Consider the following 22,385-nt stretch of genomic DNA (forward strand, 5'->3'; position numbering starts at 1 on the left):
GGTAAACAAAAATAACATAAATGCTTTGCAAAAAAAAATCCTTTTTTTTTTCCTTCAGATTTCGAAGTCTGGAAAATGTTGACCAGCTCTAAATATATATAAAGGATTTTAGATACAAATTCAAAATAGTCTGTCAATAGGTAAAATAAAATCCGCAGCACTGGTTTTAATTATTTAAAGGTGACTCACTGACAGGTAACTCGTTTAAAATGACCCAGTTCAATCCTATTGTTTTTATGGACTGGACATTTACAAACCATAAAACAAACATTTCACTTTTTAAACAGTACTATTAAAAAGGAAGTAAATAATCAAAAGTCAAAATCCTCCTAAGCAATTTATTTTTACTTTTAAAGGAAGGGGAGAGAAAAAAAATCACACGGATTTTCAAAAAATCAGGAGGAGGAGAGGTAAGGGGGAGGGGAACCCAGAAAATGTACATTCACTTTTAAAGCACAAACACATGTCAGATGTTTTACAGGACAAATCAACAGTTTACGAAGCACAGCTAAGGCTGCCAAAGTAAATGTAATGGTGTCTTTTTTCTCCTTTAATTAGATATTTATAGAGCATAAATGAGTTTCTTTTCATAATTAGTTACTGGCATTTCACTTAAATATTTGCATAAACCCTTGGCTACTCAGTTGAACTTACTCACAAGGTTCTTAAATCCTAGTGGCATTATTGGCATAGAAGGGGAGATGATTTTGCAAATCACTGGTTAAACTTCAGTAATTATTTACATCAGAGCCCACAAAATAAGGTCAAATTTTCTTCTTTGCCATCACCTCCCATTCAACATTATGAAATGGTGCTAAAAAAACAACCCCACCTCACCCAAAAAGAGTAAGCACAATATTGGAAACTCTGACAGATTTATCTGGATTAAGACTAGCTTTTGGCTAGGAAATTGACCAGATTTTGCCATGCTGAGGGCTACACAGGCAATTTGCTAGATAACCTGAGGGCACAATACTACACATTTTAACATAAAGCAAAACAAAGTAAACTAAAATAAGCCACAAACAAACTATGTACTTGTTCTTTCCTCCTCCTTTCTTGACGGTGAGAAATTGCTGCATGTTTGAATCTGACAGCAATTAAAACCAGCAGCTGATCAGTTTTTCACTCTGACTTCACATGTATGGATGGGGGGAAAGGTAAGGAACGCAGACAGTATTTTAGGATGTTTAAGATTGGAGGTTGTATGTGGTACTATGGATACACTGTGAACATTCTTGTGTTGCAGGATAGCCTAGAAATCAGTCACTTTCTCACATTTGTACTGTTTGTGGCTTTTCAATATATGGGGTGAAATCTTGATCCAACCAAAGTCAGTGGGAGTGTTGCCACTCACTTCAGTGGGGCCAGGATTCCATACACTAGGTCAAATTCATTCCTGATGCAACTCCACGGAAATCAATGGCATTACACCAGGGATTAATTTGGCCCATTTCCTTTGGAGACCAATCTCAATAGATGCTTAAACCAAACCAACAGTGACAATAAAAGGAAAAACACTGCAAGAATAAGGGGATTTATAGTGAAGGATAGCAGCAAGGCCAATTATAGTTTGCTTAACCAAAGGCTTTCAAGAGAACAATTGACGGGGAAGAATGGAACTAGACATTAACTCCAGTTCAATAACAAATTAGGGTTGACTATTAATGATTTATTTTATATCATCTATATGTGTAGGAAGGGATAAGGAAATAAACACAACATAATTACTCTGTAACTCTCATGTTCCTCCTCCCGGTGAAAAGATGGGCAAACTGAGCCAAAATAAATACAAATTTTACCCACCCTTTTTTGAATTTGATGGTCATATGAGCACCAGTTTTCTATTCAATTTCAAATATCTGATGTAACCACAAGCATTATGCAACTACTCGGCTTCTAGGACCTAAGGAGAAGAAACTGCATGGATGCAAATCTCTCAGCACCTGCATTCTCCCAAATTCACAGTGGTACCATTTCCATTGGACAGTTCAGTCCCCAGGTCCTTTTAGGCTCAGGAACAAGTATGAAACTCCACTGTGTCCAGACCACACCAGCTCAACAAGTCAGAATTTCCAGCAATGTATTTGTTAGGCGCTAGGCCTCAGGACAATGAAGTCTGTTAATCACTCTGTCAAAGCGCTGGTGGGGAACTAGGACAAAGGGGCTGATTATATTTGAGTAAGTGTTCATAGCTTATCAATTAATTTTTCTCTCCCTTCCCTCTCTTCTTCCAAACACTTAACTCCAGTTGGAGACCCACAGCACGTTTGCGGCACGTAGCTTTTTTGACAGTTTTGATTAGGGACAGACAGCTGCTCTGCCCCATGCTACCAATAGGTGTGAACTGCGGAAAGGCAAGTTGGAGCTACACATCAGTCCAATCACCGAACTCACTTTGCTTTAGTAAGCTGCAAAAGAGACCCTCTGTTTAGCAGCACTGATTCTTCTCTCTCGCTACCCCACCCCCAACTTGTTACATCTCTGTACCCTTTGGGGAAAAAACAGGGTTTTTTCACTAAAAAGACTCTCCAGGGAGTAAAGGAAAAGAGGCAAGGAAGCACAAAATTCCACCCAAGTTAAAGAGAACTTGATTTCCCACCTTCAAAGGGTTATGGCTTCATCCTGCTCCAGCTGTAATCAGTGTCCAAATGACCAGCAATGGTATCATCCCAACATGGGAGGGACATCAGTGCCAGCTCACCGGCCCCTGCCCTTCTGGCTCTATCTTGTGTGAAACAGATTGTCAGAGAGTTTGCCCTGGCATCTTAAACGACAGAGCATATGCCACTCTGCATAGCCCACTTTTCAGTATAAATGATGTGATACCTAGAGCCTTTGAAACAAAGATGAGGCAGTAATCTTAATAAATATCACCTTCCATAATTCTAGAGAAAGCAACAGGAAAAGGCTGATGAGAGTTCTTTTTTAGTTAACAATTCTAATGTGAACCATATTTATAAAAATAATATTGCCCCCATGACACATGAACATTTCAAATGCAGATCAAGTTTTAAAATTAAAAGAAAGCAATCTCTACCTTTACTTCTACCTATAGATAGGAAGTTGTGCATCCAATTAAGTAGCGGTACGGAGGCGTGTCCATCATGGAGGAGGCAAGAGAGAAGAGCAGGAGGAAGGATAAAAAAAATAAAGTCACTGTGCACACTCACAAAAACTACAACAGGAACATAAAACACACACAGCACAAAAACAACAGCACCCCATAAAATACTGTGAAAAGGGAAACACACCACAACTAAGCAACAAAGTGATGCTTAAACAATGGACAGAATGACTAGCCACTGTCTGTTTAAGGTCTTTGGCTTTGGTTTGATTTTCTATAGAGAAATGCAAACCGCCCATGCAATAGCACTTCAAATGATACATATCACTCCACATCAAATGCAAAACAAGGGAAACAACAGATTAGGAGCAGGGAGAACATATTGTGGAAACTTTTTGCTAAATATTTTCCACATACCAATAGTGGAGTAAGATGAGAAAGACGGCAGAACTTCTCCGGACACACAGTGTTTGTATATTATTACATTGACACTGCATATAATATATATTTATACACACACATACATTTACACATGATAATGTATATAGTATACACATATATACAGTAAGTGCTTATTAGAGTGAAATAATAGAGAATTGGATGGCAAAAACAAAAGAAAAGAGCAGCCACTCTTCCTTGATGTAAAATGGATAAAGGATAATGGGCCATCATCAGTGATCCAGAGCTCAATAACTTTTAGACTATTCAACGGGCAAGTAGCTATGGACAGGGTTGTTGGCAGTGGTGCAGGCTGAACTGGGTCATGTGACTCCTTAAACCAACCAGGTTTCAATTTGCAATCTAAAGAACAGGTGCACCCCTTTGTATAATCACTGGAACTGTCAGAAGAACAGATCATGTCCTAAATCTTGTACATCCCCTTTAAGTATCTGGAAACTATTAGGTCTCCTCACAAAGTCCACTTTCTCCAGGTCACTCAGATTAACCACAAGCCTTTCCAGACATTGGATTCCAACTTATTATCGCTTGTAAACTCTCTGATGGCTGGACAGCCTTTTCTAATCTGGGCAACCAAAACTGTATACATTATTTCAGGAGTAGACTTACCAAGCCTGTATGCAGAGGTAAAACTAACATTAATTTATAAACTTACTTCCTCTTTTATGCAACCAACCAGCTGCTGGATTTTTCTGCTGAAGCTTGGGTATTGGAACAAGACCATCGTGGCTTACCCTGGGGTCCACTTCTTCAGCAGCTTTGCCTTACTCATTAATTATTTCATTACTGTCAAAGTGAGACAGGAATGTATCTCCAGTGCTGTTCCATGCACCTACTACATCCTTATTGAGCTTCCCACATGCCAATGAGAGGCTGACACCAAAACACTGTCACAGTCCAAAGCTCTACACAACCACCTTCCCCTCTCTGTCTGTCTCTCTGGTCCCTATATTGCAGCCCAGTGCCCAGGATGGGACCAGTGAACCCATTCTGCCACAACCAATAGACAAGTAACAAAATCCATGACAAACTACAGCTGAGCTATTTATATGTGGACTCTGATTTAGGCCTAAATCTTATTAGTAGCCCACACTGGGGTTAGCCCAGTTCATTTTCCAGTGCATTTTGTTCTTTGCATATTTGAATATTTTAAGCTGCAGATGCAGAAAGTACAGACCATTATATGTAATTTTCTCCAGGGTACATAATGAGCTAGAATCATGCCATGATGGCTATTAGCATGTTTTTGCAAGAATTTTGCTCTGGGGGAGGGGAAAAAGCCAATACTGAGGGCTGCATTTACCACGCAGGGCTGAGAGTCTTACAGCAGGCATCAAAAGTAAGGAAGGAGAAGAGAAAAGGGTTGTGATTGCATACGGAAGGGAGGAACATTTCTCCTTTCCTCTCTTTACACTTATTTTCATTTGTTTCTATCCCATTACAAGCATTATGGTTCACTACAGATCCCCAAGAATCTCCGCCCTGGGCACTGGTAATGCAGCCCCAGTTGGACAAATAGCCATGGGTGATGGGAAGGCAGGAAGGGATAAAATGCAAGTGGCTTGACTGACAAATCCATCCTATTCCATAGGCCAGGTCTCCTTCTGCAAGCCAAGCCCAGTCCAGAAGGAAGCACAGATCATCAACATTGTCAATAAACAGTGACTGGCAAGGAAGGGAAAGACAAAGGACTTACCTTGTTCACCCATCATCAGGTGTGAGAGGCCTTTGAGAAAGAGAGAGAGGAAGTGAGAAAGAAAACACAACAGAGAAGCGGAAAGACAAATATACAAACACCACATATGTTGATCAATAGATATATAGATCAATCTCTTATGCAGTCCAATGCCTCCCGGAATTGGAGATCACATACTTGAGATGAACTAAGTATGAGTATCACACTGTGCACACACATACAATCCATAGCTTCCCATGTCAGGCAGGAAAGCTTGTGTCACAGCTAGAGAAAGTCTGATGCCAGTTGCAGAACTGTCCATGGGGCTAGACCTATACTTGGGGGTATGATTCAGGAGGTGCCACACACAACTGTGGTTAATTGAACTGGAAGAACCTTGGCCTGCAAAGGGGCACTCACACACCTTGAAGATCTAAACCAAGAGCAGCCTCTACAGCTGGACATTAAGAGTCAGTGTTGTGGTGGTCAGCAGAAGCGAGCCCAACATACCACCATGCTAGCTGTCGATTAGCCATTTGTGCTAACTGCATGTACATAAGCAGCTGGACTCATTTCATGAATGGGGCAGCTTCAGCACATAATTTTAAAGAGTTAATAATCACCTGTCAAACAACTAATTAAAGCCCAGCAGACCATCTTCAGAAACAGATCTCACGGGAGCTAGGAAAAGGAATTTTTTAGCCTATTTTCAGTACCAATCCATTTCCTGTTCTTTTCCCTCAGCTACTGGAGATTTGCCTCCAAGTGGCAATGCGGAGACTGCCCTGAAGTTACTCTCTACACTTCTCAGGGGTAAACCAGCAAGAGCTGCAGCCACACTTCAGTGCTGGAATTTCAATTGCCATGCCCATTTGGGGAGATGATCACTTTCATTTAGCCTGCCCTCCTCCTATGAACAGCACTTGGGCCCACCTCCAAAGGCTCCATTCTGGTATTCACCCAACGCTACTGCCAAACCTAATTAAAATCCACTTTGGGCCCAATTTTCAAACATGTGGTGCAAAAACTGCATGCATAATTTATCTACGCAAATACAAATTATACCTGCAAATCTGGTAACCAGGATATGCAAACAGCCAGTTAGAAGTCTAGGTGGCCATTTACACATACAGTTAGCCAACTATGTAAGGTGCAAAACTAACATGTCTAAAACTGCAGCCCAATTTCAGCTCCAACAAGTTTACCTGAAACCATCGCTGACCTTTCCCCATTCCTTTCCTGGCCTAGTCACCTTTTACCTGGATTCCTCCTCCCCATCTCCTACCCTGCCCTGTGCTGAGGGTGTTTCAGATTTGACGCATGCATGCACGTGCACACGCATAAGCACACACACCTTTTTAGCTCCCTTCATTATGGAAGTCAAACAATGCTACCAATGGTTCATTATTTCAGAGAGCCCAAGATGTCAGATGAATCTATTAGAATGAAAGATTTTTTCAACAAGCAGCATGTTAAGTTGGTATTTATTTATATCTCTTTTATCATTTTTTTCCTTGCAGTGGTGCAAGAATCTAAAATCCAGATCATCCAAAGAAAATGTTCACCCAAAGAGAACTCCAAGCCAGATAAGGGGATTAATAATTGTAAAGTCTAAGGAATTCAAATATCTAAATGTTCTTGGGAGATTATTGTGGATTTAGAAAAATAATCAGAAACACAATATAGGTTTAGCAAACAATTGTTTAATATTTTTTACTATAAATATACATAGCAGATTTGTTTTGATGGGACATATTTCTGATTTTTAAATTATAAAATGATTGAATTATGTAATTTCACTCAGTTAAGGGGGTAGTGCTGGGTTTGTGGATGCATTTAGGCCCACTGTCACCATTGCTTTGGATGGGCAAATCTCATGTCAGTTCAGATGAACACCCAAAAAATTGTCCAACCTCAGGAATGGATCAAGATCCTTAGGACCTATGATTCGAAGAGGCTTTGAAGCACTGCTGAATCAGTGAACAGTAGGTGGCATGGCATACAGCTGATGGCTAGCTACCACAAGACCCAAGGTGGAGAAAAGAACCCCGGTCCTCAGCCCCTCAGTTGATGTCAGAGAAGAGAGAGGAAGGCAGCAGCTGGGAGTCATTTGCTTTGGTAATCGATGCACCCAGCATGCAGGGCACACAGTGTAGGCCACCTGGGAGCGAGGGACAAAGTCAGTTAGGGAACTTCTTCCAAAATTTTGGTGGAAGTATTGCCCTGTTTGGAATTATCATGAGAAAGGTTCCCTAGGGAGATTTTCAGCCCATCCTGCTTCTGCTCAGATCCAAAATCAGCCTCACACATATTTTGTCCTAATATTCCAATCCCAGTTGGGCACAGGAAGTTCAGACAGCAATGTAAAAACTAACTGCCCAATAAAGAGTTACTACTATGTTTGAACCAGAAGGGAAAGGTTTGGTTTGAAGCTATACAGGAGTGGTTAGTTTATTCCAACTGATTTGCCCATCTGAAATCCTTGCATAGAGCCTTATGTTATATACAGAATGTCGAAACATTCCCAACCCAAACACGAGACCAGATATTAATAATGAATAACTGCTTCCCTCATCTGAAAAATTGAATCCCATGTCATTAAAGTTGGGAGGGTATAAGATGAGTGAGAGATCTCAGTTTGTCTCCAACACACCAACAACCATCAGAACCTTCAATCTTCAAAGCCCTCAGTTTGTGACACTAGCCTTTTTACATGTGCAACATCTACAAATTAGTCACACTAAAAGCAACAGGGTAGGAACCTTGAAATGATGTTGGGGTCCTTAAGATCTAACATTTTCTGCAATCTCTGTTTCAGGATGCTGCATCTGTGACATCAATTTACAAGACATAAACAACATGGTCACCCCAAGGTCATTTGTGGTCTAAAATGGTCTAACCTGTGGTCTAAAATGGACAGGCATACCTGCAGAATGTTAATACAAGAAGTGCGAGAAACTTGCAAACCTGAAAGTCAGGCCAGGTTTTACCAAACCTCTTGCTATATATCCATTTAGAAAGCAACCATCATTGTGGCATCTAGGCATCAAACTCAAATGCCGGAGAACTTTTCAGCAGATGAAAATTGAGTTACGGCACCAAATGAAACCATAGGGCCATGCTTCTGCAAGCCCTCCATGCACACATCTAATATTGATGCCAATGGGAGCTCCATGCCTGGAGACCCCTACATTAAATTCTAAGGTTTACTCGCTTCAGCCCAAATTGAGGGTCAAACTTGCCCTATTTCAGCCAAGTTTCACTTTCAGTCACTGGTTTGTTCAACCAGAAATTAAATTCAAACCCTGAAGGCTGCAAATCCAGGTGAGAAAAAACTGGGAAAAGGTTCCCACAAACACACGGGAACCACAGAGGCCAAGCTTTGACAGACCTAGTCATTATTATGATGAAATATATGTTGAGCATTGACGATGTCTCAGTGCCACGTTAGTGCTTGTTAATATCTCCTCGGCTGACTGAATTTAAATGAGATCCAAACTGAGACTGGCATAAAAGGGAAAATTTATTTCAGAGACTTGCTCAGGATTACTTTGGAATGTAGATGGGAAAGAACTACAAAAAAACTGTATCTGAATCCAAACACCAGCGTGTTTGGATCCAAAAATTCCCATACCCATTGAGACCAGTAATCCAGTGTCTTATCTCCAACAGTGGCTGGTAGCAAACTGTACAAAGAAAGGTGCAAGAAATGGTGTAATGGAGAGTTGTGGAATAACCTGCCCACAGAGGAAGCTTATTCCTAAACCCAGGGAGTGAGTAGTTCTCCACTTATGAAGTCAAGATGTGAGTGACAGTGAGAACGGCAATGCTTCTTAGGAAAGCTCACAACAGGTTTCCACGCTGATGATCTACAGTAGAAAGTTAAGCTTCTGAAGCATGCAGTGAGTCCAAGCCTCTTTAGATTCACCTTATATCAGGGAGCCTGAAGTTGACACTAACTCACCTGCTTGAAGCAGCATTTCATATGATGACCATGTCATGGCCTAAGGACAGATGGGCCTAAACTTTGCTGCTGTGATCTCTTAGCCATGATCGGTGCCTGTCATTACTATTGCTTCCTATTTGGGCTGGAGGGGTGGGGTTTAAAACAAGTTTTAGAGTCAATAATGTTTTAAAAGGTTAATTTTATCTCCCTAGATCTCAAAATACTATTTTTATGAATTAAAGATTTTTTTAAAATTAGTGCACCGTTCCGCTTTCCATATCAAAGTCAAGAAATTAAGTGTCACTAATTGCACAAAGTGCCAAGGGCCGACACTGGATTCTTATAAGCCATAAGGACATTTTTAAAAGTAGCTTTACAGTGCAATTACATGAAAGAGCAATGTAATTAAACAATGGCCCTCATGTTTGAAGACTTATTAGGGGCACTTTGCAAGTGGGTTACAATGGAACTATAGACTCTTTTAAAAAAAAAATTTTACATTTGGGTTCTTAACACTCCAGACGGGGAATTAAAGCCACTACACATAACGGGGTGTGGGAAGGGTACAAAATCCAGCTTCAAGTGACAACTGATTGATGCAGCAAAAGAAGATGGAGTCCTTTTGTTCTAAGTAATTATAGCTTGCCCTGATTTATTGGGCCAGTGCTAGTGTGTGTGGGGGGGGGGGGGGGAGGGGAGGGGGGGGGAGTTGATTCCTTTGTATTGGCTGGAACAAAGAGACCATTAACAAGAATCTAGGGGAATTGCTGCAATTTTTACCTTTTAATGCCAGTGCCAGACTGACAGCCCCAGGTTCAGAAGCTGTGTGTGTGTGTGTATGTGTGTGTGTGTGTGTGTGTGTGTGAGAGAGAGAGAGAGAGAGAGAGAGAGACATAAATCAGGGACCCTAATAAAAGAGTTGCTCCTTCTATGGGAGAAGTGTGCTCCAGTGAGGGAGGGGTCCATTTCCCTACCTTTCCTTTCCCAGCACCTTACACCCCTTTCTCAGGGGACCAACTTACATTCTCATCCTTCCCCGCCTCCCCCCACCACACACACACACACACACACACACACACACCATGAGATCTGAGAACTCTTCGGACCCAAAAAGCAAGACACAGTCCACATAGGACCTTGGGGCTTCCCCAGAAGAAAAGATGCTTGTAAGTGCACACATCCCAGAGCCAGAGGCAAGGGTGGCACTCCAAGCAAGGCAGAGGGATGGGATGTTGATGGGAGAGAACCCCACTCCCTCAGCCTGTCTCCCATCTGGAAGCTGATGAGGGGATGTGGTGAAGTGTGAAATATTCCTTTCAGGCCTGGCGTTCTGCTGCCCATGCCAGCCTCTGCACAGATGACAAGCTGAGCTCTTGGCCTATGGCACACATGGTACCCACTTTTCATAGCCAGGCAGAGCAACAGCACAGGTTGGGGAACAGCCATTTTTGTATGACTCATCAGTGGTATGCCTAGCATCCAAAGGGCTCCTTACAGGCCCTAGCAATGTGGCCGGCCAGGAGCTGAACACAGTTATTGTAGCCTGAGGCCCACTTCCAATCCAATTACACACAACAGCTGTGCTATTTCCTCACCTCTGTACCCTTTTCCTGCTAAGTACTCCCAGGGCAGGGGCTAGACTTTGTCGCTGTCAGGGGCAGCAATTTGAGAGGCAGAGTCAAGCTGAATGGCACCTTGAAACGGTGCCATCCTGAGGGAGAAGGCAAGGGGGTAGGAGACAAAGAAAGGGGGCAAAGGAGGTAGCAATCTGGTTATAAACCATCCTCTCCTTTTTGGCAGAATTAGCATTTCCTGGTTTAATCAATATTGGAGACGGCACGTACCTGGCAGAACCATTCACATAGGGAGCTTATGCCTCTGCAAGTGTATGTGAGAGCATAAGAACGAGTGTGCAAAAGAGACTGCGCACAGAGAGTGGGTGTGCAAGTGGGAGCAGCTGAGAATGAATGTGTTTTATAAGCTTGAAAATGGGAATGAAGAAGGGGGTCAGAGCATCTGACAATAAGCAAGAGTACAAAGGTGCAAACAAGGTGTGGTGTGCAGTTGGAGAGCATGTGCATCTGAGAATTTGTGTGCAAAGAGTACTGTGCACACAAGTGTGCAAATGACTGACATCAGTGAAAGCGTGTAAGCATGTACAAGTGAGAATGAGTGTGCGAGCAGCTTTAAGAATCAAGGGCTGGAGTTATATTTTGTTTGAAGCTGGAACCTTTTCCTCAGGGAACAGGGGTGTCCAACTGGTTTGGAGGCCAATTCTAAGCTGGTGGGGCCAGCACCGTGGAGTCCAGCTTCAAGGAAGTGGGCCACCACTCAAGGGGCCCAGCAGTCGCTGACTCAGGAAGCTGGAGTGAAGCTCTGGGGAGCAGATGAAGAAAGGAAAAGGAGGCAAAGGAATGAAGACTGGAAAAGGAACAAAATCAAATGGCCTGGACCTTTCAGCCTCAAAAACCCAGCAACATGGCTGTCCCCTCAGGGCCCCTGTACCTTTACAGGGAGTTGGTTACTTCCTGCATGGAGGCAAGACCTCAGTCCTTATCAGAGCCCAGAGTAACTAGGGCATCTCCACAAGGTCACACTTATTCATTTAAATACAAATTCTAACAGCAATCAAAGCCATAAGAAATGATCCCCTTCTGCAGGGCTGTCGCTGTGTGCTATAATCAGGTCCATATCACCCTCCTGGGGAGGCCCAAGTAGATCTTCTACCCCAGAACGGGGGGCGGGAGGTGAAGCAAGTGGGTGCAGTGCTAGACATCAGTCTCTTGTAGGTATCAGAGCTAATCATCCTAATATCAGAGCTATCCTATCCCTTTAAATGCCCTCTCTCCCCATAAGCAGCAAGATAGAGGCACCTCACTGAGGCATCTCATCAATTCCTGTTCTACAGGTCTGTTCTCAACAAATTACTGTTTACCCTGGGCCCATGGAGCAGTGGTAAAAAACAGGAGGAGCAGGGGAGGCAATGAAAACCACATGGAAAGAGAAAGAAGAGAGCTTTGCTCTCACATGATGGCTATGCATCCTCACCCCACTGTTTTTGGGTCTCAGTAGGGTGAACTGATGCTTAACAATGATAACTATCAATCCAAAGTGCTCTGGACACTCTGTGAAGGTGGCCCTAGTTTACAAATGGGAAAACTGAAGCACCAAGAGGGAAAATGACATGCCCTGAAGACCACACAGCTAGTCAAGTGACACAGCTGAGCACAGACCCCAAGATTCCTGACTCCCAGTGTCCCACTCTAACCATCACTGCTTTCTGTATGACGCTTGTGTGGACGGGACAAAACACCCACTTAGGGGGTAGACTGACGAACTCGTTTCATTTGTGAAGTGAGCCAAGAAGCATCTAAAGCAGGCTCTCAATGGCAGCAGGGCACGCCAGCTGTTAGTCACAGTTCCCAGGGGACCCCTCTTAAAAGCAAAGAGACCGCACAGGCTGAGAGCTTGTGCTAAAAGTAAAGTGACTATTTGCTTTGAATAAGATCAATTTCCCTGCACCTGTCAGGGGCTCGGCCTAAGAAAAGCCTTTGCAGCATGTGCTTTGCTGAAGCCAGCACCAGGCTGTTCACATGAGCTTGTTTTACTGGGGAATTAGTTCTAGCCAGTCTATTCAACAAGTAAAATTAATCAATTAATCAATGGGCCCTTTACAGCCCTTCTGCTGCCTGTGGGTAAATAGTTATATTAGCTCATAAAATTCCCAATTTGTCTTGCAAATGGTGAACTGTTAAAACGGTTGCTTGGCAGGGGCCCTGGGCTCCACTCTCTGGCTTGCGATTGGCTGGTTCATGAAGTAGTGAGAAAGCCCCAGGCATGGACAGAGAAAGTGAAGATCTGCAACCTCCCTGACTATATGTAAGGAAACCTGGCTGTGTGCTGAATGAATAGCTCAGTCCTGGGCAGCAACAGTAGCACAGGCTGTGGGGAGGAGAGGGGACAGGATGGGAGGGGGAAGGGTAGGATCTTCTTGGACTAGACCTGTAGCACAGTTCAAAAAATAAGGTACAGGCAAGCATCAAATTGAGAACATGTGCAAATGAGTGTGGCAGCATGAGAGAAAGTGTCTGAGCAGAACAAACATGAGAAAATGTGCAAGACATTCTCAGCCTGAGTGCATGAGTGTGGAAATAAATACTGTACGTCCAGGTGTGCAAGCGCTTGTGAGAACATCTGAGAAGGAGGGGCAAGGCAGTGTAGGGCAGGGCATTCACACGATAGAAGGAGAGCACCAGGTTAACAAACCTCTGGCCTGTGGATTTCAGTATATCTGCAGTCCCTCTCCAGGCTGCCCAGAACAATGATAGTGTGGTTTTCATCCCTGCCCTGTTTACCACTGGCTGGGCCCACTCCCTCTGGCTGCTCGTATGCCATCAGCAGCCCATCAAACCACACGGGGTATTCTTGATGTACAAGATGGAAGTTATTTATGGCACAAAATATCATCCATTTCACTGGGCTGAGAAGGGGCCAAGCTACAGTGAGCCACTGTCAGGACACTGGGGATAGAGGCAGCTCCAGTGCTGTTACCCCTCAGCCCCTTCACATCATCTCTGGACACACCTCCAGCCACTGACATAGCCTCCTCTCTCCATGCAACATAGGCAAGTATCTGACTTGCCGACAGGGAAAAGCTCCTAGACTCTCCAGACTGGGACAGATAAAGCCTGTGTTCCTTGTTTGCAGGAGTCTTCCTGGTGGAGTCTCTCTTTCGGCAGCATCTCAAGGAGCCATGTGGCCTCTTTCTTCCCCATTATCTGCACTTTGGGTGTGCAGTGACACCCTGTCTTGGATAGTCACTCACAGAATACAGAGTACCCATGGTGAGTAAGGGGGCTCCAAGAAGAGAGGCTGAGAAGGGCTGGGGGAGAGATTTACCCAGACCACTTGTCCACACGGACTTTGTGGCTGAAACTAACAGGACTGAAAAATCTGACTGTTCAATGGTAGAAAAGGAACGAATGGAACATAGTATTTTCAGGTTCAGTCCTGGTGCCATGAGTTGTCAGCTTGTGCACATAGTTTAGAAGGGAAGGACAGAGCTGCTTAGTGGTCACCCATAGTCCTGCTCCCATTCAAGTCAATGGCCAAATTCCCACTGAGCCCCATTCTGAGTCCACTTACAGTGGTCTAAATCAGGAGCCCAATGGAGTTTCCTGGTGATGGGGTCAGAATCAGGCCCATTGATTTCAGTGGCAGCAGAATGGGGACCATGGAGTGAGCACTCTGGTATCTGAGTAAAAACCTTTTGCAGCTGGAAGATGGGGGATTCATAGCCCTTCAGTGAAGAGAGAGTGGACTGGGATTCGGCTACTGGAGTTCTCTATGAAAGAACATTTCCATGGTGAGGAGATCCTGAAAATAAACTCTCCAGCTGCATTGCATTTTCTCTCTCATCTGATTCATTCACATGATACAGGAAAGGAAGCCATCAAGGCCCCAAACAAATTGTTTACCAACCCCAATCTGGCAAGGAATATTTTCACCACTTTTTACTAAACAAAAAACCCACCAAAAACCCTTCTGTAGCTGTGTTGGTGGAAACCCAAACACAACAGCTTTTGGCTCTGGAGCCCGAAAATAGAACAGACTACAACTGGAAAGTGAAATTGACCAAACAAGTTTCAGTATCCAAAAAATTAAACTATAAAATGATGAAAAGTATGTTTCAGCTTTTCAAATGCAATAATCAGTCTCAGGGTATTAGCAACATGGAGAATGATTTTTTACAAAACATGATTTTTCTCTTGACAGCATCCCTTCATCTGGTCTATTTAGTTTTGTGTCAAAAGAGAGATCTTGCAATGGAACCTCTATGTAGAGAACTTCTATACAAAGACCTCATAATCCAATCCCTCCAGTGCCTTGCACAACATTCACTCTCAAAACTCACAGCCAGCATGGTGAGATTTCTACCCACTTTCACTCTCCAACCCCCAAGAGTGATCTTCCAGCTCAGTGAATATAACACTTACCTGGGATATGATTGACATCTGTCGAGACGTTTTCAGGGGAAGCAGAAGGAAGATGTGGAAAGAGAAAGAGAGAGAAGAGAGAAAAGCATTAGAGAAACACACACACCGCAGCTCAGCATCCTTGCATGGAAATCAATTTCATGCAAAACCAGAAGTAATTAGGTTTGTTGGAAGGCCACCTGTCTGCAGCCAACCGCCCACCCATGCAAGGGAAAAGGGTTTGGCTCCCCCTCCACTGTGCATGTAAAAATGAATCTGCCATCATATCTGTCTGGAGAAAGCGTGCTTCTGGAATCAGATAGACCCAAGCCAGGCCTATTCCTGCAAGAATATCAGTTAGAATATTCTATGGCACTTCATGCACAAATGCAAACACACAAAAAACCCACAGACCCACAGCAGGGTTTGTATGTCACATAAATTCAAGCAAGTTTTCAGAAAGAGGAAAGGAACCTGCTCCCCCTTTAAAGAGGGGTCATTTGAATTTATGCCCAGTTGCAGGGCTCTGAACACAGTCCCAAAAAACTAAGAGAAAGTCTCTCCTTCTAATTCCTCCTGCCCACCGTTCCCGGTGACCATCCTTCATTGCAGACAGCAGGGTGTGTTTGCACATGTTGTCTCTTCCCAAGACTCTGGATTCAAACCAAGAGCTGTTCAATATATTTTCCCCTCGTGTGACACAAGATCCCTTTTCCAATCAATCAAATTAATCCTGAAATAAATAAATCCATTAAAAAGCAGAGAAGCAGTGACTTGTGAGTGACCATATCAGTCCTGGGATAGGTACATCTAGGAGCCATGGAGTCAGTTTCAATGCATAGTCCATCAACTCCAGTGAATGAAGCAAAATAGCTTTGGGCTTTTCTTTCCACCATCACCTGTTTAGGCTCGTTTCATACACTTACTCTTGTCATAACACCCTGTGGAGTGAGCGTCTTAGATCTCACAAGCTATACAGGATCAGGCTAGGTCAGTATTTGAACAGGAGTGGAATCCTCCAAGGAAAAACTCAGAGTGTGGCAGGAGGCAGTGCTGTTAACTCAAAAGGTGGCATTCTTCCATCTAAGTATCTAAACCAATGCCCAAGTGTGGTAATGGAGGGTCTGTGCTGCTGGAGGTACCATCTTTTAGATAAGATATTAACCATCTGTGGTCATTAAAGTTCCTATGGTACTTTTCCCACAAGACAAAGAGTGTGGTACGCTGGGTACCTTGCCCTAATACAAGGTTTAAATAACATATTCTTCCTCTCTGGATCCCCTCTCCAGTTTCAGTTTGATATTAGAGTCTCCACTTTCTGTCTTAAACTGTTGTCACAGTTGCTATATTCCACCCCAGCAGTGGCTGTATTTCAGTGGTGAGCAAGTTCATATTACCTGTTCATTTCATCCCTGTTCTTATTACCCTTTGTATGTACTCTCTAAAGCTATGTTTACACTGGTGGTGGCAAAATTGCCGCCACCAGATCGATCTTTCATGATCGATTGAGCGGTCAGTGAGACCCATTCAATCAATGAGGGAGTCGACTTAATAAGTCCACCTCCTCAACTAGCGTAGCGCTGAGCCGACGGGAACGCTTTTCCCGTCAGCTCAGCGCAATGTGAACAGCGTGCAGAAGCAGTCGACGGGAGTTACGCAAACTACTCTGCATAGTTTGTGTAACTCCCGTCAACTGCTGCCGAATTTCCGGGTAAGTGTGAACAAGCCTACAGGAGTAGGTATGTTTGGCACTTTATGGATATATCAAACACAGGCCATGCCTAAGGAGTTAATAATCCACAGAAGACAACATACAGACTAAGAGAGGAGGGAATGCAGAACCAGATCATTGCTTAGGTTACATATGTTGCTGGGTCCAGAAGGTTTTATTTATTTTTATGTGCAGTTTTTAATGTAATAGGGTTTGATATTTTAGGGTGCTGGCAAGGGAACAGCCAGGGACAGCTGTCACTAAAAGCTTGGCTGGAAGAAGCTAGTTTTTAGGTGCAGAGAGGATATTCCAGGTGCAAGGAACAGAGCATGCAGTTAGGATGGGAAATGGCATGAGACCAAGGGAGAGATATAGGGTGGAGCTGAACCTTGAACATGAGTGGGGAGGAGTGTGAACTTGATGCAGATTGGAAGCCAGTGGAGGGATTTATGCTGGGATCTTGTGGGGGCATTCAAATGGCAGGCAAGGAAGATGATAGCTCAGGGTGAAAGATGATAGAGAAGGGAGAGATATAAGTCAGCAGCTGCCTCAAGAATCCATTCCAGGCAGGCAAAGAAATTCAGTTCCAAACTCTCTTCCTCTTGTGGACTTAAACCCAAGCTTACTGTTCAGATGAATGAACAGAAAGAGGAAGCAGCTTCCATGAAACCAGACTTAGTCACAGCCAACATTACACTGTCCTGCAGCATGGCATCTATGCTCAGTTCTGGATTGGATCACTGTGCCTGAGTTTAGTGTGTAAGGACCTACTCGATACCGCTTATCCCCACAAAGAGTTTGCTAGAAGGTTTGGGGCAGGGAAAGGAGAAGAAGAAGAGAAGGGGGGAAAAAAAAAAGAATAAACCAAAGACTGCTGGAGGAGGACACATTAAAAAATAACAGAAGAGGGCAGTAACTGATGGACTTTTCAGAATAGCACTCATTAAACTGCCTGTCAATTAAATAAATCATGAGGATGGTCATGCGTTTATCATCTAACTGCTACCTGCTACACACACAGTCACTAAAAGGTGGCTTACAAATGCACCAAGTTCCAAATGTAATCAGGATGAGTGGTCAGCAAGGGGACCTTGGTTTTCCAGTGCAGCTCATACAGGGAGTATCCCCCAAACACAAACCCCCAAATCTGAACCCTCGCCTCACCCCCTTATATTCTTTTGAAAAGCCTGTGTTGGTTCATATACAATAATTGCCATTAAAAAGGCAACATTTGCACCACTGTAACACCTTTGCAATATTAACATTGGTAGCACCACACTGTAACAGAGTTATTTTCTATTCTAAAGTATCAAAAGAGATTGTTGCATCTCAGACACCCCCCATGTGGCATTTGCTGGCAAATGCTGGCTTTCACAGTCAGATTGCTTGCATTTTATTTTAAAACCAATGCTTGGAAGAGTTGCTTTTTTGTTTAAATATAAAGAAAAGAGCACAGCCCGCAAGCCCTCTTAGTAATACCCTACAATAATACACCAGCATAGTGTGCACCTCAGCTCTGGTGAGCAATTCAAACTGCTGGTGCACAGCTCAAGCTTTCACCAGAGGGCCCTGTAAGAAGAATACAGTAGGCAAGGCTCAGTGTTTAGGAGCACGCCTACAAAGTGAGAAAGGAGGGAGGAGGGCGCAGGTGACATTACACTCAGCCTGGTTGGATTTTGGGAACTGACTTGATTCTCTTTGTCCCCTCCACCCCCAAATCTTTGCTAGCCTGAGATATTCCCTCTCCCTCAGCTCAGAGCCTTACTGCTAAGTTTTCTAGTTTTGTTTGTAAAAGGACCATATCAAACAGCTTCCCACTTTCTCCCTTTTTCCTCAGCACCAGCCCACCTTCCTCCCCTCTCTCCTACCAGTATGGTGGACTCTCCTGTTAAACTTGGAGCACACAGAGACCACCGTAAATGAAAAGCCCAGTGAACAGAGGGCTCAGTTTCATGCGGTTGGAAGTTTATCCACTTCCTCTGGCTCAGAGCTCTTCAAACACAGGAAGGTTTGTTTCTCAACAAAAGGCAAGGCAGGGTTTGCTTTGTCCTATCCACAAGGGCCCATTTATTGCCTCTTTGTAGGGCTGAGCTGCCAGCTAGTGCTGTTTGCTTTTGTTCTTTGATACTAATAGCTCAGCTGAAAGAGGGATCAGCAGTGCTGCTGCCTTTGTCAGGTGCAGCCCCAGCCACCTGGGCGGGGTGGAAAAGGAAGGAGGAGGATGAAGGGGATGGAGAGGAACAAAGCAGACGGTATCATAGCTCAGATCATCGCTATGCCTGTAACAGGTTTGTCTGAGATTATTTATTTTAATTTTTTGTGAATGGGAGCCCCAGATAGCAAAGGCCTGCGTTCAGCTGAGGGACAGGGACAGCATGGGCCACAGCAGGGCAAGCTTCCCCATACATCGGCTCTGCCAGTACACCCTAACGGTGGCTGGAGAGACCCACTCTAAGATGGGGAGTCCAGTCACCATGGCCCTTTCAGTCCTTGTCCTCCCCAGTGTCCTGTGGACACCTGTCTTCTAACAGCTAGACTGAGACCCACATAAGTCGCCAGACAGCTGAATGGGAAGTGAATGGCTCCGTCTCCTATTACTAATCCACTTCAGCCCTCCAGAGTACACCAAGGTGGCTCTCCGGTTACTCCTGATTTGAATTACGCCAGGTGGGGAGCAATTCAAATATTAGGTGGGGGGAGGGGGAGAGGAAGAGTGCAGAATTTCTGAAAGAAAAATGAGACTTTTTGTAGCGGGCACTCAAGACAAGTTCCCGTGTTAGGTAAAAAGTGGGCATTTTCAGAAGCACAAAACCTTTATACACATTTAAAAAATAATAATCCCCAACCCTGGCTTGCCCCGCCTCACTTTCACTGCAGCTATAATGGAACAGATAGGTACAATTCCATTGCCAGAGGCCCCGTATGGTCCGGAACCTTCAGTCAACTAATCTGATTGGCTGACTGCCCCCATTAAGAGCTTTACACATATTAATGAAAGTAGTTCAGGTATCCTAGATTGATGCAACTATGATGGGAGACAACCTGGGAAGATAGACGCTGAGCAGGTTTGAGCTAAGTCACCATATGAATAGCAGATTTCAAAGACCCTCAAAGTGCTGCAGGAAGTGATGCTGGCAATTCAGTAGTGGGTGCTTTTCCTTTTAACTCAGCTCCGATGCACTGCTCCAGTAAAAAAGTAGCAGACTCCATGTCCCCAGGTGCCATATTTTCGATGAGATGCAAATCCCCCGAACTTGAGGTTACTAAAGTCACCAAAGCACTTTTTATGAGTCAAGGTGTTAATCCTGGGATTCATATTTGGATAATGCCACAATGCCACCCTAATTTACCTTTGCAGGCTCAGAAGGATCAAAGATTCTTCTTCACTTCCTGTCCTAAACTATTGGATGGTGATGATGCAGTGGGAAGGAAGGCTGGAGAGTGAGTTAGCTTAGATCTCTTACCTTTGTGCTCAAAACCAGCTGTGAGACTAGTGACAGCGGGTGGGGTGGGTTTTGTCTATACTCTCTGAATATCTGCTGCCGGTCTCAGTCACTTTCCAAGATCCTGAATTCTGAGCATTATCATCTGGAAGCTTGGGAGTCCATGAGCTTACAATAGAAAATTCAGGCATTTTAAGGATTGTTACATTTATGGTTACCTAGGGTGAAATCTTGGCTCCATAAAGATCAATGGGAATTTTGCTATTGACTTCAATTGGGTCAGGATTTCATCCCTCATGCTTATTTCATATCTCCTCCCCAAATATCATGACCAGATGCATCTCTAATGTCGCTCACTGATTTCAAGGAGTCATAGCAGAGATGAATTTGGCACAATGTATTTAACTTGTTTAACATTTACAATGCTGTGACAAATCCATGACCACCTAAGAATATCATGGCTGTCAATGTGCTGCATGCCTGGTCACTGGTAAAGATAGACTACTTACCTATATAGAAACTGGAGTTCTTCAAGATGCGTGGTCCCTATCTGTATTCCACAGCTGGATATGTATGTGTTCCATGCACCTAGGACTGGAAGATTCTTGCTAGAAAGGTCCATTGGTCTACACCTGCACTCTTCCTCTCCTCATGCTCCAATCCAATGGTATAAAAGGCAGTGGGGGCTGCCCGCCTCTCTAGTTCTTTCTCTATTGTGAATCAGATGCAAAGGATCTGAAGCAGAGGGGAAGGAGGGTGGGTAGTGGAATACAGAAAGGGGCCACATATCCCAAAGTACTCCAGTTGGTGGAGTAAACTTTTCTTCTTCTTTTGAAAGCTGGTGCGAGGCAAACCTGCAGCCGGACCAGGGCTGCTCACTCAGCTGCAATAACTCATCCCTCAAGCAGAGCCTGCAGTGACTCAGCCCTCAGGCATGCTGCAGCAACCTATCTTCGGGTAGAGTCTGAGTCAGACAACCCCCAGGCAGAGGTATTTCACTCTCACCACAAGAGTGCAAGTTAGTCTGTGCAACAGCAACACTCCACTAGAAATCCTCCAGCTGCTTCATGGTGTTAGAGACTTCCTAAGCTTCCAGGCTGCCTCAAAGCCTGTCCCTTTTCCTGTCCCAGCCTTGCCCAAGTCTTGTTCCAGCCTGCTTCGGCCTTTTCCATGACCTCTTCCAACCCTGCTTTAGCCCTGTTCCTGTCCTGGTCTAGCCCTGCCCTTGCCTCCTGACCTCCAGACCTTTGGACTGACTCCAACCCAGGTTTGACCTTCAGCCTGCTTCCGGACTCTGACAACGATCCTGATTTGGCTTGCTTATGGATTCTGACCCACCACCTGTTTCCAGACCTTGGTTTCAGTGCTGTTTTCAGCCCAGTCCCAACTCTACATTTGGCTGACCCTTGGTACCTGTTCTCGACCACCGCTCCAACCACCAGGCCTGGCTGCCTGAATGCTTCTGCCAACATGCACAAGCTGAAATTGTAGACAAGCAGCATCACTTGCCCCATAACCTCAGCAGTGCAGAACGCAATGCCATCCACAGCCTCAATAACAACTCTGACATTATAATCAAAGAGGCTGACAAAGGAGGTGTGATAGTCATCATGAATAGGTTGGATTACGAACAGGAAGCTGCTAGACAACTCTCCAACACCACATTCTATAGGCCACTATCCTGTGATCCCACTGAGGAATACCAAAAGAAACTATACCATCTGCTCATGAAACTCCCTGAAGAAGCACAGGAACAAATCTATACAGATACACCCCTAGAGCCCCGACCTGAAGAAAATACTCACCAGCAACTAAACACCATACAACAGAAACACTAACCCAGGAACGTATCCTTGCAACAAATCCCGTTGCCAACTCTTCCTCCATATCTACTCAAGTGACACCATCACAGGTCCTAACCACATCAACCATACCATCAGGAGCTGGTTCACCTGCACATATACTAATATGATATACGCCATCATGTGCCAGCAATGCCCCTCTGTGATGTACATTGATCAAACCGGACTGTCACTATACAAAAGAATAAATGGACACAAATCAGACATCAAGAATGGTAACATTCAAAAACCAGTAGGAGAGCACTTC

The 22,385-nt window shown here is 44.2% G+C and overlaps 1 protein-coding gene across 3 annotated transcripts in view; it reads right to left on the reverse strand.

Annotated features, from left to right (window-relative positions):
* NRXN3 (neurexin 3) overlaps positions 1-22,385 on the reverse strand; it is a 1,218,301-nt gene that overhangs the window by 1,162,108 nt on the left and 33,808 nt on the right. For 2 of the 3 annotated variants that reach the window (XM_067532399.1, XM_067532391.1), the window contains exons 2-3: positions 15,144-15,161; positions 5,223-5,252 (exon numbers count right to left, since the gene is read on the reverse strand). In XM_067532399.1, the coding sequence (XP_067388500.1) occupies positions 5,223-5,252; positions 15,144-15,161 (48 nt within the window). Of the gene's footprint in view, positions 1-3,040; positions 3,053-5,222; positions 5,253-15,143; positions 15,162-22,385 lie in introns of all 3 variants that reach the window. The other variant, XM_067532404.1, reaches the window with a different exon arrangement.

This window comes from Emydura macquarii, unplaced genomic scaffold (genome assembly GCF_026122565.2).
Source record: "Emydura macquarii macquarii isolate MOO-44397 ecotype Brisbane River unplaced genomic scaffold, CSIRO-AGI_Emac_v2 contig_374, whole genome shotgun sequence".
In the NCBI taxonomy this organism is placed as follows: Eukaryota; Metazoa; Chordata; order Testudines; family Chelidae; genus Emydura; species Emydura macquarii.